Source organism: Malus domestica, chromosome 13, assembly GCF_042453785.1.
Source record: "Malus domestica chromosome 13, GDT2T_hap1".
Taxonomy (NCBI): domain Eukaryota; kingdom Viridiplantae; phylum Streptophyta; class Magnoliopsida; order Rosales; family Rosaceae; genus Malus; species Malus domestica.
The window spans coordinates 38,214,586-38,229,665 of record NC_091673.1 but is presented as its reverse complement, the minus strand read 5'-3'; the positions used below and the strand labels follow the sequence as shown (position 1 = coordinate 38,229,665).

At 40.9% G+C, this 15,080-nt stretch overlaps 1 protein-coding gene across 1 annotated transcript; it reads right to left on the bottom strand.

Annotated features, from left to right (window-relative positions):
* Positions 1-2,149: 2,149 nt before the first annotated feature.
* On the bottom strand, positions 2,150-14,129 carry LOC139187523 (uncharacterized). Its single transcript, XM_070811476.1, has 3 exons — positions 14,114-14,129; positions 2,863-3,338; positions 2,150-2,782 (listed from the first exon to the last, which is right to left on the bottom strand). Exons 1-3 carry the CDS (start codon positions 14,127-14,129, stop codon positions 2,150-2,152), a joined length of 1,125 nt encoding a protein of 374 aa, XP_070667577.1.
* Between the last annotated feature and the right edge of the window lie 951 nt (positions 14,130-15,080).

Sequence of the window (15,080 nt, the reverse complement as noted above, 5' to 3'; positions counted from 1 at the left end):
TTCCATCGGAAGCTCAGAAGATAGAACCAACAACCCCAGCATGGAGTCTGTATGTTGATGGCTCATCCAACCAACAGGGCTGTGGAGCGGGACTAGTCTTGACTACGCCCGACAAAGTAGCAATGGAGTATGCTCTTCGTTTCAAATTCAAGGCATCAAACAATGAGGCCGAGTATGAAGCCCTTCTAGCAGGATTACGTTTGGCCAAACACCTCGGGGTTAAACAAATTGATATTTTCAGTGACTCCCAATTAGTGGTCAACCAGGTTACCAACAACTTTGATGCTAAGGACAGCTCCATGGCAGCATATCTTGCGCAAACACAACTTTTGCTCAAACACTTCCACTACCAGATCACCCAAGTTCCTCGAGCGGCAAACAGTCATGCAGACGCCCTGGCTCGCCTCGCCTCAGCTGTGGAAGACAAGATTGGAAGAAAAATTCATGTCGAACTGTTGGCAACACCAAGCACCATGGCCGCAGAAGTATGCAACTTACAACAGGGGGATAGTTGGATCACCCCGATCTATAATTTCCTTGCTCATGGCACCCTCCCAAATGATAAAGTCCAGGCTAAGCAAATTTGATACAAGTCTACCCGCTACCTGATCATCAATGATCAACTCTATAAGCGAGGTTTTAGCCTGCCATACTTAAGGTGTCTTACGCCTGCCGAGGCGGAAATCGTCCTTCGGGAAATACATGAGGGAGTCTGTGGAGATCATGCTGGATCTCGGTCCCTAGCACACAAGACTTTTCGCCAAGGATATTACTGGCCAACACTCCACCAGGATGCCATCAAAGTATCCCGCTCATGTGACAAATGTCAACGATATGCGACTATTCCTCATTCCCCTCCAGAGCCTCTTACTCCTATGATCAGCCCTTGGCCCTTCGCCCAGTGAGGACTTGATTTGATCGGCCCAATGCCGGCAGGGAAGGGCAAAGTCTGTTACGCAGTCGTTGCAGTGGACTACTTCACAAAGTGGGCCGAAGTAGAACCCTTGGCAACCATTACTGAGGCAAAGATAGAAAACTTCGTGTGGAAAAACATCCTTTGTAGATTCGGCATTCCCAATGCGATAGTCACTGACAATGGGCGACAGTTTGACAACAAGAAGTTCAGGTTGCTCTGCTCTAAGTTCAACATCAACTTATGCTTTGCCTCTCCAGCTCATCCCCAGTCTAATGGACAAGTTGAGGCCATCAACAAAATAATCAAGCGCACTTTGAAAACCAGCTTGGACAAAGCTAAAGGCTGTTGGCCAGAATTTGTACCCCAAGTTCTTTGGTCATATCGCACTTCATATCGGACTTCAACAGGAGAAACTCCATTCTCACTTGCCTTTGGCACAGAGGCGGTTGTCCCTGTTGAGCTCGAGCAAGCAACATTCCGAGTCCAGAACTACATTCAAAGTGAAAATGACAAACAACTCACCCTCAACTTGGATTTAGTCGAGGAACACAGAAACCAAGCTCACTTGAGGAATGTCGCCTACAAGCACCGCATCTCCAACTATTATGACTCTAGGGTCAAGCCTCGTTCTTTCAAAATAGGAGACTGGGTCTTAAAGAAAAGATTACTCTGCGACAGAGTCCCGAGTGAAGGCACACTTAGTCCAAACTGGGATGGACCGTATGAAGTCATTGGCATCAGTCGCCCTGGCTCTTACACACTTAGAAGCTCCGATGGCAAGACCCTTGGCCATCCATGGAACGCTGATCACTTGAAGTACTACTACAAATAGACTCACGATGTACAAGTGTTGAGCTATAGCCGTTCGGCATCCTATGTAATGAAGGCCATTTGGCAATGAATTCAATAAAGAGGTAATTTAGCCAACTCAGCCCTCACTCTTTTACATTCCTAGCAATGGAACACTCAAGTGTTGAAACCTCAAAGCAGATATATCCAACACGAAACAAAATCTAAGTATGTGTCGACAAGACTATACAAAGAAAGGAACAACCAAACAAGGGCTTATATCCAAACAATAGATCTATTCATACATAGCCAAACATGCATTAATAATAGTGCAAACACTCATAAACACCTAAAATCCAAAACTCTCAAGCTTATAACATGGGCACATGTTATACACACATCAGACTACTACATCCAGAATACATGCAGATAGTAAAGACACTGCTATTCATTCTTATCCTCACTCCGCGTCCTACCATCATCCTCTGCATCCCCAAGATCCTCTTCACCATGCTGAGTCTGTGCATCAGCACTACCTTCATTATCAGACTCATCTTCGCTGCTAGGATCAACAGCAAGGACAAATGTCTCGCCCTTTCGATGATGCTCATCTATATCTTCGTGGTATTTTCGAAGAATGCTCCCATCATCATAACGATCAAGGACGGCCATCCATTTCCTTTTTTCAAAGCGAGCTTCTTGAGCACAGTAGGGTTTAATAGCAAGGTGAAAGGTCGAAGAACTTAAGTATTCTTGCACAGCGGCCTCCCTTTCAGTTGGAATGCTCTTCTCCAGTTCAGAAATCTCAACTAAGGCACCATCCAATTCTCCCCTAACCTTGGATACCTCCAAGGTAGCCACCTCCAACTGTTTTTTAGTTGCCTCAAACAATTTCTTAAGCCTTAGGTTCTCACCATTTCGCCTTTTCAAGCTCTCCATGGTTTCGTCCTTCAGTTGGAGAGCCTGAGTCAAAAGTCCCTTATTCCTTCGGGCCTCGTCCACAAGCTGCTTATTCTCCTTCAGTTTTGCCTTGTACCGCTCAACCTCTTGCAGTCTGTCGTGATACTCGGCCATGACCTGCATGGCAAGACGATCATCACTACCTAAATAATGATAATAAAGAGGAAAAAGTAAGGAAATGACAAAGTAACACTCACATATGAAGACAGCTTCAACATCCGGTCGCAATCCGATTCATCCTTAGCTAAGGGCTCTCCGAGCTCATCGAAGGCGAATCGACGCCCTGCCAAGCAATTGTTGATATCCCCAAAATCCTTTGGCCGCGTGGCAACCCTCAAGTCCTTCCACGGGACACTGCCAGCTCTTTCCTTGCCTTTCCCCTCATGGCGGGAACCAGGATCACTTTCCTGGACAGTGTGCTCCATAGTAAGAGGAGGAGGCAACAGTCGGCTCCCTTCTCCTGCAACTACGGCAGCAGCATTTTCAACGGCCTCGACTCCAGTCTTCCTAAAGGCAGGCCCCTTAAGGACCCCATCTTGGGACTTAGGTCTAACGGATGGTTCCCCTCGGAACTTATGAATTTTCTTATGCGGTAGGATGTCTTCCGAATGAACTAACACTGGTGCTTTCCTCTTATTGGTGCTAGTCCCTGTTTTCTTGCTTACCTTCTCCACTGCATAAGGAAAATCAAAATAAGAAATACAACTTTCCAAATAAAGTAAGGAATTGAGCTAAGTTTACATGAAGGATACAACTTACTCGATCGTCCCTGGCTCTCGGAAACTAAGGGTTGGAAACCGTACCGACGAAATAAGGGTCGTAGCTTGCTTAAGTGTCTATCCTCTTTGGGCACCCTCAACACCTTCTCTATGTCAGATAGCTCCTGCCCAAACAGTTGGATGGTGCCCCGCGTCACTACATGAAGCAAAGTGTTAGAAGCAAGAAAAGACCACAACAAATAGCAAATAGTACGAACGGTTGATACGTTACAACCTACAGTCTGGAAGTGAGTAAGCACACGTCGCTCAGGCGTGACACCCTTATCATACTCCCAATCATTATACAGAAAGCACCAACGGTTTTTCCATGTGTAGTATGCCTTTTTCTTACCATACACAATACGCTCTCTCTCACTCCGACATGCACACTCGGCATAACCAGTGCATGATTTTGCTGGGCGCATCTTGTAACAGTAACGCCACTGATGGAAGGAAGGCTCACACAACCCACACTCCATCCAAATGATATAAAATCCAATCAAAGTATCCCAGAAACCAGGATTGAGTTGCCCAGGTGCATATCCGATCAAAGATAACATCTTTTGCAACCACGGATGTAAAGGTAGTCTCACCCCTAAAGTCAGTAATATCTGGGTGTAGAACATAACATGACCCTGGGGAGGCTCAGAAGGCCATTCTTCATCATGTACCAAACGTATCCCTACACTACGAGGGATATTACATGACTGCCTTAGCGCCTCAACCTGCTTCTCATTATTTAACAAGTTATTCTTTAGATGGTCTGCTGTGAACTCAGAGCGAACTATGGGTATGGCATCAAAAACAACCCCCTCACCCAACGCCACGGAGGAAGAACTAGCAATAGCTAAAGTTTGACGGTTGGGAAGATCATCCAATGTTTCTCTAGTACAGGACTCTAACAAAGACCCTGAAGACTCCGACATTGCAGACTCAGACTTAGAGCTAAAGCTAGAAGAGCCCTCATCACTAGAACTTCCAAGCTCTGACATCTACAATAAGAAGAAACAAATTCTATCACTACATGCATGATCAAAACATAAGGAAGTTCCTATATTACCCACATGAAGATGGTGCAAAGCGATGCCGGAATCCTTCTCAATCAGAAAGCAATCCGTCTTCCACAGTCACTACAAAACAAGCAAATGAAGACCGTGTCAAGCGCCAAAAAAAAAAAAAAAAAAAAAAAAAAACAGCAGCTTCATCCAAAAAGCTTCACCCGAAAAGCTTCACCTCCAAAACTTCACCCAAAAAGCTTCATCCAAAAAGTTTCACCCAAAAAGCTTCACCTAAAAAAGCTTCACCCACAAAGCTTCACCTAAAAAGCTTCACCCACAAAGCTTCACCCAAAAAACTCCAACCGAAAAGCTTCACTTAAAAAAGCTTCACCTAAAAAAGCTTCACCTAGAAAGCTCCCTCTACAAAGCTTCATCTACAAAGCTTCACCATCAAAGCTTCACCTAGAAAGCTTCAACACCAAAGCTTCACCTACAAAGCTTCAACACAAAACCTTGCTCCAAATAAACAAATTTTGTTCACAAAACCCAAGATGCCCTTGAACTTGTACAAAAACACTTGGGTAAACATAAACATTTTTTGTTTTACACCCACAAGGGCCCAAAATTTTCCTTCTTATTTATTCACTTATATATGTTCCCAAACATATTATAATAGATCCAACAACAAGCCAAAGTCCCAAGTTTCATAATGGACAAAAGTACAAGCAATTCATCAATAATGAAGGTGCTACAAAAATTGGAATCTGCCCCAAAATAGAAATCCAACCCAAGAGACTTTTTCTCTCTCTCCCTCTTCCGCCTCCTTTCATCTATCAAATTTCTGCAACCTCTGCTCTTCTCCAATGGAGCTGAATTTTGGACACCCTATAGTTCTTGAGCATATGAACAACTTTCAAGAAGGAACCATTTCTGTTTGAGCGACGGAAATTAAAGTGTTGAAGCTCCAAACATGACAGTCGGATTCTTGCAGATTTCGAAGCTGCTGTGATGTTTCGAAGATCTGGAAATATTTAACCATTAGTTCATTCTGAATTTTTGATATGTTATGAAAGAGACGATGAGGAACAACTTCGATGAAGAAAGTATGTTGATCTGAGCAAGAGAAAATGGAGTTTTTGAAGCTCACAACAAGTCTGACGCGTTGATATACAAATGACGAACAATCACTCATCATACCTGAATTTCTGGAGTTGTACTACTCCGGTGGATCTCCAATTCGGATATGTTGTAGTTCACGAGCTAAGGAACAACTTTCATGAAGATGGTTTTGCGATTTGAGCCACAGAAAATGGTGTTATATTGAAGAGCTACCACTCCCTCTACGTAGACACCCTCCTTGGTTTACCTAGCTCCAACACCCACATTTCCTTCAACAAGACTGCAGCAAATCAGATTGTGAGGAAAGATGGCAATCTTTCCAGCCAAAAAGGAAAGGCAAAGTAAAAGAAAATTAAACACATTGATGGCATATTATGAAAGAAGAAAAGGAAAAGTAGTAAATGATGATGAAGTGTGGGAACAACATCATGACAAATGATGATGAGTCATGCTTTCCCCCCTCCTTGGATTCGGCTGAAAACATCCCCCTATTTGGATTCAGCTGAAAACATCCCACTCAGTCGACAAAAAAAAAAAAAAAAAAAAAAAAAAAAGGGCCTAGGCCTCCACTTCTTTGGGCCTAACACATCTTCATAACAAAAAACAAAAAAAAAAACAATATATGAAGAAAGAGCCCTGGGTTACCACTTCGAAAAGAAACAAGTGAAGTTTTCCTACTCATGACATTGACTACTAGCTAGACACCTCATTCGGCAACTCTCTTCGCCTGAAGACTTGGGGGACTCCCACCATATGCTACTGCACCTTGACACTCGGCAGTCTCACAACCACTCAGTGACTTGGATTTTTCAAGTCTCCAACCGAGAAGTTTTCCTCACTCGGGAAATTAAGGGAACACTACCTCAAACTACATGCTTCACTCACAAAGCTTCAACAATACAGGTTCCAACAAAAGCAAAAATTCAAAGAACTTTATGAAGAAGGCTTTGGTGTATTTAACACAATATGTTGAAATGAAGCAAAGCTTATTTATTAATATTTTCGATAAGCCACAAATATGTACATATACATGAGTCAAAATAAACAAACAAAAGGAAGCCTTCACAAAGGTTGCTTAGGGGAAGTCTCAGCAGTCGGTAGAGCCCCAGAAAGAGAAAGCACCGGAGGGTGGTTATCCGGAGCCTCAGTACTTGACAAAACCCCAGAAGGAGGAGGCATTGGAGGGTCATCATTTGAAGCTTCATTACCAGGTACAGCCCCAGAAGACGAAGGCAATAAATGCCTTTGGAACAAACCCACAAACCGCTGATGATCAAGTAAAACCTTACCATCAGATTCCTTCATCTGGTCAAGCTTCCTCTTCATGTTTGTAGCATAGTCATGGGCGAGCCGGTGCAACTGCTTATTCTCATGCTTGAGCCCTCTAATCTCCTGTTTGAGACTCATCACTTCAGCAGCCAATGATTCAACTTGGCGGGTTCTAGCAAATAGGCGTTGGGCCATATTAGACACAGAACCTGCACACTGAACACTAAGAGCCAGAGAGTCCTTAACAGCCAACTCATCAGACCGTTTGGAAAGTAGTCTGTTATCTTTGGGAGTGAGAAGGTTCCTGGCCATCACTGCAGCGGTCATATCATTCTTCATCACAGAATCCCCAACGGTAAGAGGACCAGTAGGGGATATGAAGGATGGGCGCCATATGTTGTCTGGAGAAGGCGTGGCTGTCTCTTCTCCAAGGTTCAAGTCAAAACGACGGTCGGAGGGTCCAGACATTTTCAAATGTGTTGAAGAGGGAAAAGGTCAGACAAATCAAGATCTTAGAAGTGCAAGAAATGAGCTTCTACTGGTAGAGATTCAAGTGTGCTGTGGAACTTAATGCCAGCCTCTATAAAAATCTGCACTCGACGGAGCTTCAGAAATCGAAGAGGCGTTTGCTTTCTCAAAAGCTGGGCTGCTCAGAGACCACGAGGGCCAATCTCAGAAATCGAAGAAACACCTGCTTTTTCAGCCTCGTCAGCACCTGTCACATGCACACTCAGCTTTGCGGAAATTACGGGCAATTTGTCGAAGATTTCTGGTGAAGTAGAAAGCACGTGAATCTTATTGTTCAATCACCGCTCTCCATATGCACCATCAACTCCTCGGGTACCACATATAACTTTGTCAAAGATCTCTGACAAAGTTTAGGCACGAGAATTTCGAAGTTCCAGCTACCCTACTATTACCCATAAGGGTAAAGGAACAGCACCACTGCTTGACAACTGGAAAGTCCCTATGTGTGTTGACCTCCGTGTTTTGCGGCAAGACAGGTTGGCAAGAACGTCCAACCTTTACTCACATTCGAGAAAAGACTCCCAACATAATTACTTTCTCAAAAACCGGAGTAGCACCGCTTTCCGAATCTCGAGAGTCAGATCCTCAACGAGATTGCTTGTTCGAAAACCGAAGAGGCACAACTCTCAGAACTTCGAGAGCCAGATTTCCTTAGATAAAGCTTGTCTGTAATCTTCACACGTAACATCAGCTTTCCAGATACCACATACCACTTTTTCAAAGTGCTCTGACAAAATTAAAACACGTGAAGCTGGCAGCTCCCACTACATTACTGTGACCAAGAAGGGTAAAGGAATAGCATTACTACTTGTTATTGGGAAATCCCTATATACATTGACCTCCCTCCTCAACGGACAGGCAAACCTGCAAAAATGCTCAACCCTTTCTCGCGTTCGAAAAGGCACACTCAACATAACCTCTCGAAATACTCAGCTTTATTTCCCCCCGATAATACCTCAGCAAATAAGCCACACCAAGAACAAGAGTATCTCATATCATCAGGGTCGAAAGCAAGAGTATCCCATATCATGCTTTCTCCCTGTCTTTGTCTTTGTCCTTGTCCACACCTGCAGGACAAGGAGAAAGAGAGCAGTCAGTCGGAACCTGGAATCAAACCTCCAATTTGGAACTGACTGCCTGGAGCCTTTGCCTGGTTGCTTACTTAGCATTGCTCTCGAGTACTCATCCTCAACTGCTGTCAAGGTCACGAATTCCACCGGCAAATACCTCATGACAGTTGATCAGATATTGGCTCTTTACACTGAAGCTGCCAAGTGTGGATGAGTCACTATGAAGGAATGTTCTGAAGGACCATTTAAATGCAAAGGTTGCACACCACTTCTGCCATGCAAAAGATTGAAGCAGAAGGTTCAACGGTGAGCTGAAACAGATCACTACAGCACGACACCTTTCCATACCACATTCATTATTCCGTCAACAGCAAAAGTATCCCATATCATCAAGGTCGAACGTACTCTAGATTTGATGGACTTGTTTTGACCCTCAAATTTTTGAGTCGGCCTTATACTCTGAAGGGCACCAGAAAACCCTCCAGCACAGTTCAAGAATAAGCCTGTGGAAAGTTACTTCTTCAAAAGCAAAAGTATCTCATATCATCTCTTATCCATTTGCTTCTCCTTATCCTGGCAGTTGAATGAGAGACAAGGAGAAGGAGAACAATCAACCGGAAGCCGAAGTCAAACCTCTGACCCTGGGTTGCTTACTTGGAAGTTTGACTGCTTACCTTGTCTGTCACCTCTTTCGGCAGATCTCCTAGCTCGGCGACTTGGGGGACTCCTACTATAGGCTAAGTACACCATTCCCGGATGGAGGAAAGGTACTTCCAGAGAAGGGCAGATGAAGATCAGACCACACTTCGGTACTTAGAAGTTTCGTGATTACTCAAGGGATTGGATCTTGCAAGTCCCCAACCGAGGAGTTTCCCTCACTCGGGAACTTAGGGGAGCACTGTTTGTACCATACTTGACCAATCCCGAAACTACCGAGCACCGGCCAACGCTATACTGTCAAGGACCCAGAAGAGTTCCCCTCCGACCAGGAGGCCAATCACTACTCGACACGTGTCAAGATTAGAAGCCAATCAGAGCGCAGCACGTGTCGACATCAAGAACCAATCATAACATGACACATGTCAATGTGACAAAGCTACAAGTTTTTCTATAAATAGGGGTCATTCCCCCACAATATCGCCTAATGCCATTTTGTGTTAAATCATTCACAAGAACTCACTAAATTGAGAGCTTGATCCTTTGTACTTGTGTAAGCCCTTCACTACTAATAAGAACTCCTCTACTCCGTGGACGTAGCCAATCTGGGTGAACCACGTACATCCTGTGTTTGCTTCTCTGTCTCTATTCATTTACGTACTTATCCTCACTAGTGACGGAAGCAACCAAGCGAAGGTCACAAAACCTGACACTTTCTGTTGTACCAAAGTCTTCGCTGATTTTATGCATCAACACAGTCCCTTCAATTAAGTGACCTAGAGAACAAAAGGCCTTTCTTTCAACATATGACCGGCCATCTTATGGCTTTTAGGCTGTTTGGGCCCTTTTGAATATTTATTCATTAAGTTGTCATACAACTTAAGTTAATGGGCTTGACATTCGAAGCCCATTGGGCCTTAAGGCCCAAAACTAACCCGAGGCCTAAAATGAACTTATTCGTTTGATTAATCATCATATTAATTAATCCTTCCCATAAATAATTAAACTATTTAATTATCCTTACTCATCTCCGTTGTTTCTTCAATCTCTACCTTACACGGTGTACGATCTATTAGGTTCCTTTTAGCGAGGCAGTGGGCGATTAGAACTCTTTCAAATCGGTTGTGAATTGAAACTTACTTTCAATTCTCCCTTTAGTGATTATACACGTTTAGGGCTTCCATAAACCATGAGTGACACCTAGCAGTATATCATGGTTACCCAAGCTAATTAGAAGAGGTGGAGAACCTATTCAGTTTAGGATTACAATGCAATACGGTCGTTCTCTAATACAATACTCTTGACCACATTGTTTGGTTTGATAGTTTATTCATGTATACTATCCAATGTGATTCTCATACTTATATGATTACTTTGAATGTGATTTGGAACGATTTCCTAAATCTCATTCATACTCTGGCCATAGATTCTTAATCATATCATAGAGTATTCTCCCTCAAACAGTTTGAAGGTTAGAAATCCCTTGTTGCGCATTCACTTGCCTCCATGGCTAAGTGGCTTAACCCCAACTATGCCGTGGACACCCTCTGATGGAGTGACTTTGACATAGTCAAAGATCAAGGACCTAACCACAAGACAACTATGATGCCTAAGGTCAAATGACTACTTTGCATTATCCCAACCATGAGTTCTCATGTGACATGAGTATGAGAACCCCTTGTTAATCGTGTTCAGTGGACTCATTCTCTATTGAGCACCTACATGCTTGTCTTGGTGTCAGTCACACCAATGACTCGAGACCAGTCACTCTCCCTAAGAGAAGACATAGCACGTACTGATCTTAACGGACTATCAATACCCAATTGGTAATCCTATGATCAGGAACGTTTAAGATATGTATACGAAAGAGAATGGTCTTATGAATCTAACTTCTTTAGATCACATTCTCCCAATTACATATGCCTTGGACTTATCGTTTAAGCATATAACATTTATATGAGACGACTTTAAACAATAATCTTTGCCCTTTAAATTAAACTATATTAGTTTAACATGTGAAATGTTCGTAAAGTATCATCATATGATTGGTTTTAGGGCACATTTCCAACAATATCCCACTTGTACTAGAGCCAATCAGCTTGGTCATCAATAATGATACCTCTTATGTAGTCATTTCAAAAATGGCTGAGTAGTAGGCCTAGACAATGGATATCTATATGTTATCCATAGAAGTAACCTTGAGAATAACGACGTCACCATTATACATGATTCTTAATCATGTGGTTTTGTCTCTCATTTGAGTTCGGATCATGATGAGACCTTGATTCCCTGGCTTGAGCTATCGCCCAATTAGTGTCGTAGTATCGGTACACTAGAGACACTTTCTGGTTGGAACCGAATAGAGAGTTCATGAATGAACTTTCTCATCCAAACAACATTGTTGTAAGCTTCTATATGGCAATATATTTTGCATTCACAATGGAACACACTAAAGTCATTACTTTTAATGTTTCCATCCAAATATCTCTTTAGTCATAATAAAGAGATATCTGATTATCTCTTCATTCATAATGAAGAAACATTCAATGATGGATTAGATTCATAATCTAATACATTTACGCTTCCATTACGTTATTCTAATTCTTCCTCATTCTTTGAGGAATATATCCTTTAGTATTTCTTAAATACTTAAGGACTCACTTGACAGTTGTCATGGTTTTGATCCTGGGCTTGCACTGATATCGTCTTGTACCGTTCTAGGTACAACTCATATCAGTGTTTTTCATACAATATGAAATACGTAAATCACCTTTCTGTGTATGCATAAAGGATTCTATTTATACATTATGTTTCTTTAGGAGTCTAAAAGGGTAGGTTCCCTTTGAGAAGAGCAACTTCCTAGTCTCACTAGTGTTGTCCTTCTGATTGAAGTTTATCATCATATGAGAAACTTCATAGCATCTTTTGTCTATCATTATGGCTTGATATAATCCAATTATATCCTGAAATCTATCATTATAGATTTACATCCCATGTTTATAGACTATGTCTCCTATATACATTCTATCGTTATAGAATGTTCAAAGTCATAACTTTAACGAAGAAGTATTCTTTTCATTTCCATAATCAATATATCATATATGTATATATTCAAATTTAAGAACATGATCGACTCTCACTAATCTTTTGTAAACCTAGTAAACAAAAGATTCATTTACATCTTTATGAGAAATCAAACGATTTGATCTTTCTCTCATAAGACGCTTATAGCTCCCACTAGCTTACTAAGATTCATGATGGATAGATCTCTACAACTTACATGTCTTGTAATTCATAGTTTCAGACATATATTATCAATACTATCTTAATAATGGTTTCGGAAACCCATATTATGTCTAAACATTGAATTACCATTTAGTTGTAGCTAGCAATCTTTGAATTAATTGAAACCAAGACTATGTCAAAGATGGTTTCTTCCAAGTCAACCATTCTCTTTGATTGTAGTCACTTTAAGCTACCATTTAGCTATGAAGGTTTCATTATTTCGGGTCAAATGATACTTTACCATTTCGTTGAGTATATGTCGTATATACACTCAATGTAGTCATAAGGATTTTCATTCTTATTTCTTTCGAATTAAGAGGTGTAACTCTATGACATAGTCATAAAGTTCAAACCATTCAATTGAGACAGTTTATAAATCCTTCTCGACTACCTTGGAGCTTGTGGTGTAGGAATTAGGTTGTTATATTTGTTGATTATCATCTTGTCTCTCAAAGAACCCATTCTTTGAGTTTTATCTCTCGTTCATTTGCGCTTAGGCAAATCATATTGTAGGATTACAATGAACTACCCAACAAAACAACATTTGTTAGTTGGTTTATAGAAGTGATATTCAAAGGTTAATTTAGGGATATCCACAAGATAATTCTCAAACAAATATTGCTTATTAGAATACAACCCTAAATTTTAACACGATTAAGACTTATCTTTCTTTCCAACTACATCCTATGGAGTCATGAAAATTTTGGAAGATCTTCTAATTGACAATCATATTGTCTTAGAAGTATATATCCTATATATGGGTAATTGATAACATCCAACAAACTGAATCTTATTCAAGTTCGTTCTTCTCCAAATGGAGAAATCCATTATCTTATGATGCTTATTTCCTTGATATATTTTAAGGAAACTGTTCTAAAGTGTTATCTTTCCTTGGATCAAATCTAAGGAGGTAAATACTTTAGACGTCTTACTCATCAACTTACATTCTTGAATTCTTTGAAACCTTTTGCAAAGTATTCAGACTTGTGTTTATTCAAAATAAACGATAGTCCAACTGAGAGCAATCTTCGGTGAATGTCATACAACATGAGTAGTATTATGTTGTGGACAAGTGCCACTAACATCTAAGTGAATTAACCTCAACAACTTTGTGATTCTTTCTTCCTTTCCAAAATAATAAAGATTCAAACATTTTACCTTTATACAATTTTAACAAGAAGTCATTGGATCCGGATCTAACGATCCAAAGCATCCATCTATGACCAACTCATAATTTATGTTTTAGAGGTATCACAACTCAGTTGGGATTAGTCACTACCTTGCAACCTTTTGGGTTTTAAGCATCGTTATATTCTAAACAGTTAACACTACCATATCATCTCTACTATAGAGATAATCAATTAGATTACAATAATCTAATCATTCATTAATAAAGAACAATGTTTTGTCAAACAAAACATTTATCCATTTCTTATATGGAATTAAGTTCCTTTATTCAATTGGAATATAAAGACAATCTTTGTTTTTCCATTTTCTTTGGTAGTTCATATGAGGAAGTAAGTACTACCTGCTTTCGCAGAGATCTACATTTGATTCATGTTCCGAATGTGAAGTACTTTCTCTTCTCTCATTAATCTTCTACTTCTTATTAGTCACACTTTTACAACGATTGTAAAACATAGTTACTAATACGGAATCAAGCATTGAAGTAGAAGAACCAACTGTTTTGAACTATTCAAGAGCAATTTACAACACCTTAGAAAGATGTGTTCTTGACACTTGCAAGACATTTCTTGCAAATACCCATTCCAATGTCCATACTTTCATAAAGAAAGTTTGTTCCCTTGGAGTTATTTCGGATTCTTCATTTGACTTCTCATTTGACTACAATAGTCATGGTCCCTAAACTCCCACTAGCTTTCTTGAAACTTATTTCAATTATGTTATATACATCAAACAATTTGGAGAGCATGTGGTTATTATTCACTATATAGTTTACAACAAACTTAGTGAACCATTTGGATAGGGACACAAAAGTGAAATCCTTGCCTAGTTTCCGTCTCGTGAAATGGTTTAACACTTCAACACTCAATGATTCAAAATCATCATAAGTCCATGTTGATGGACTATTTTTGTCAACCAACCATTATGTTCTAAACATTATCTATTCTAAAATTGAGGAAGGATTTGACTGTAGCTTAGCTACAGTCAAATTTTTGCCCTTTGATTTTGCTTTATTTACGCCACTACCATCATATCCATACAGTCAAATTTTTGCCCTTTGATTTTGCTTTATTTACACCACTACCATCATATCTGTGGTTGAGTTGGAGGGTAATTATATAAAATTAGAAGGGTAATATTGTCTCTGAACAGCTTTCAAGATATTTACAGTTTTGCCAGTTTTGTTGTGAGATGGGCCCTTGCATTATTTACATATCTGCCATTTTTGAGAGACGTGGGCTGCAGAGACGGAGAGGGGGATAGGCGTGGGATGGCAGGGAGGGAAAGGGACAGGGAGGAGTGAGGCTGCCAAAAAGGGGGGTTAGGGTTGATTTTTTCTCCTCATATCAAGGGTTGGTGTCGGTGATTGAGAGATTGAGAGGGATGGGAGAGAGATAGAAACACACCCATTTGGCCTTCATTTCCCTTTCTCAAACCCTAGCAGCAGCAACACCAACTCTAGCCGATCTCTGCAATAGCGTCAGCTCCTGCTTCTGAAAACCAAAATCGCACAAACCTGGCCTCCATTTCTGTAACTCGGAGCTTC

Excerpts from the sequence above, each read along its gene's own strand:
- LOC139187523 (XM_070811476.1), bottom strand. Across the intron at positions 2,783-2,862 it reads TGTTGAAGCTGTCTTCATAT|GTCATGGCCGAGTATCACGA; the intron begins GTGAGTGTTACT and ends CTTGCCATGCAG.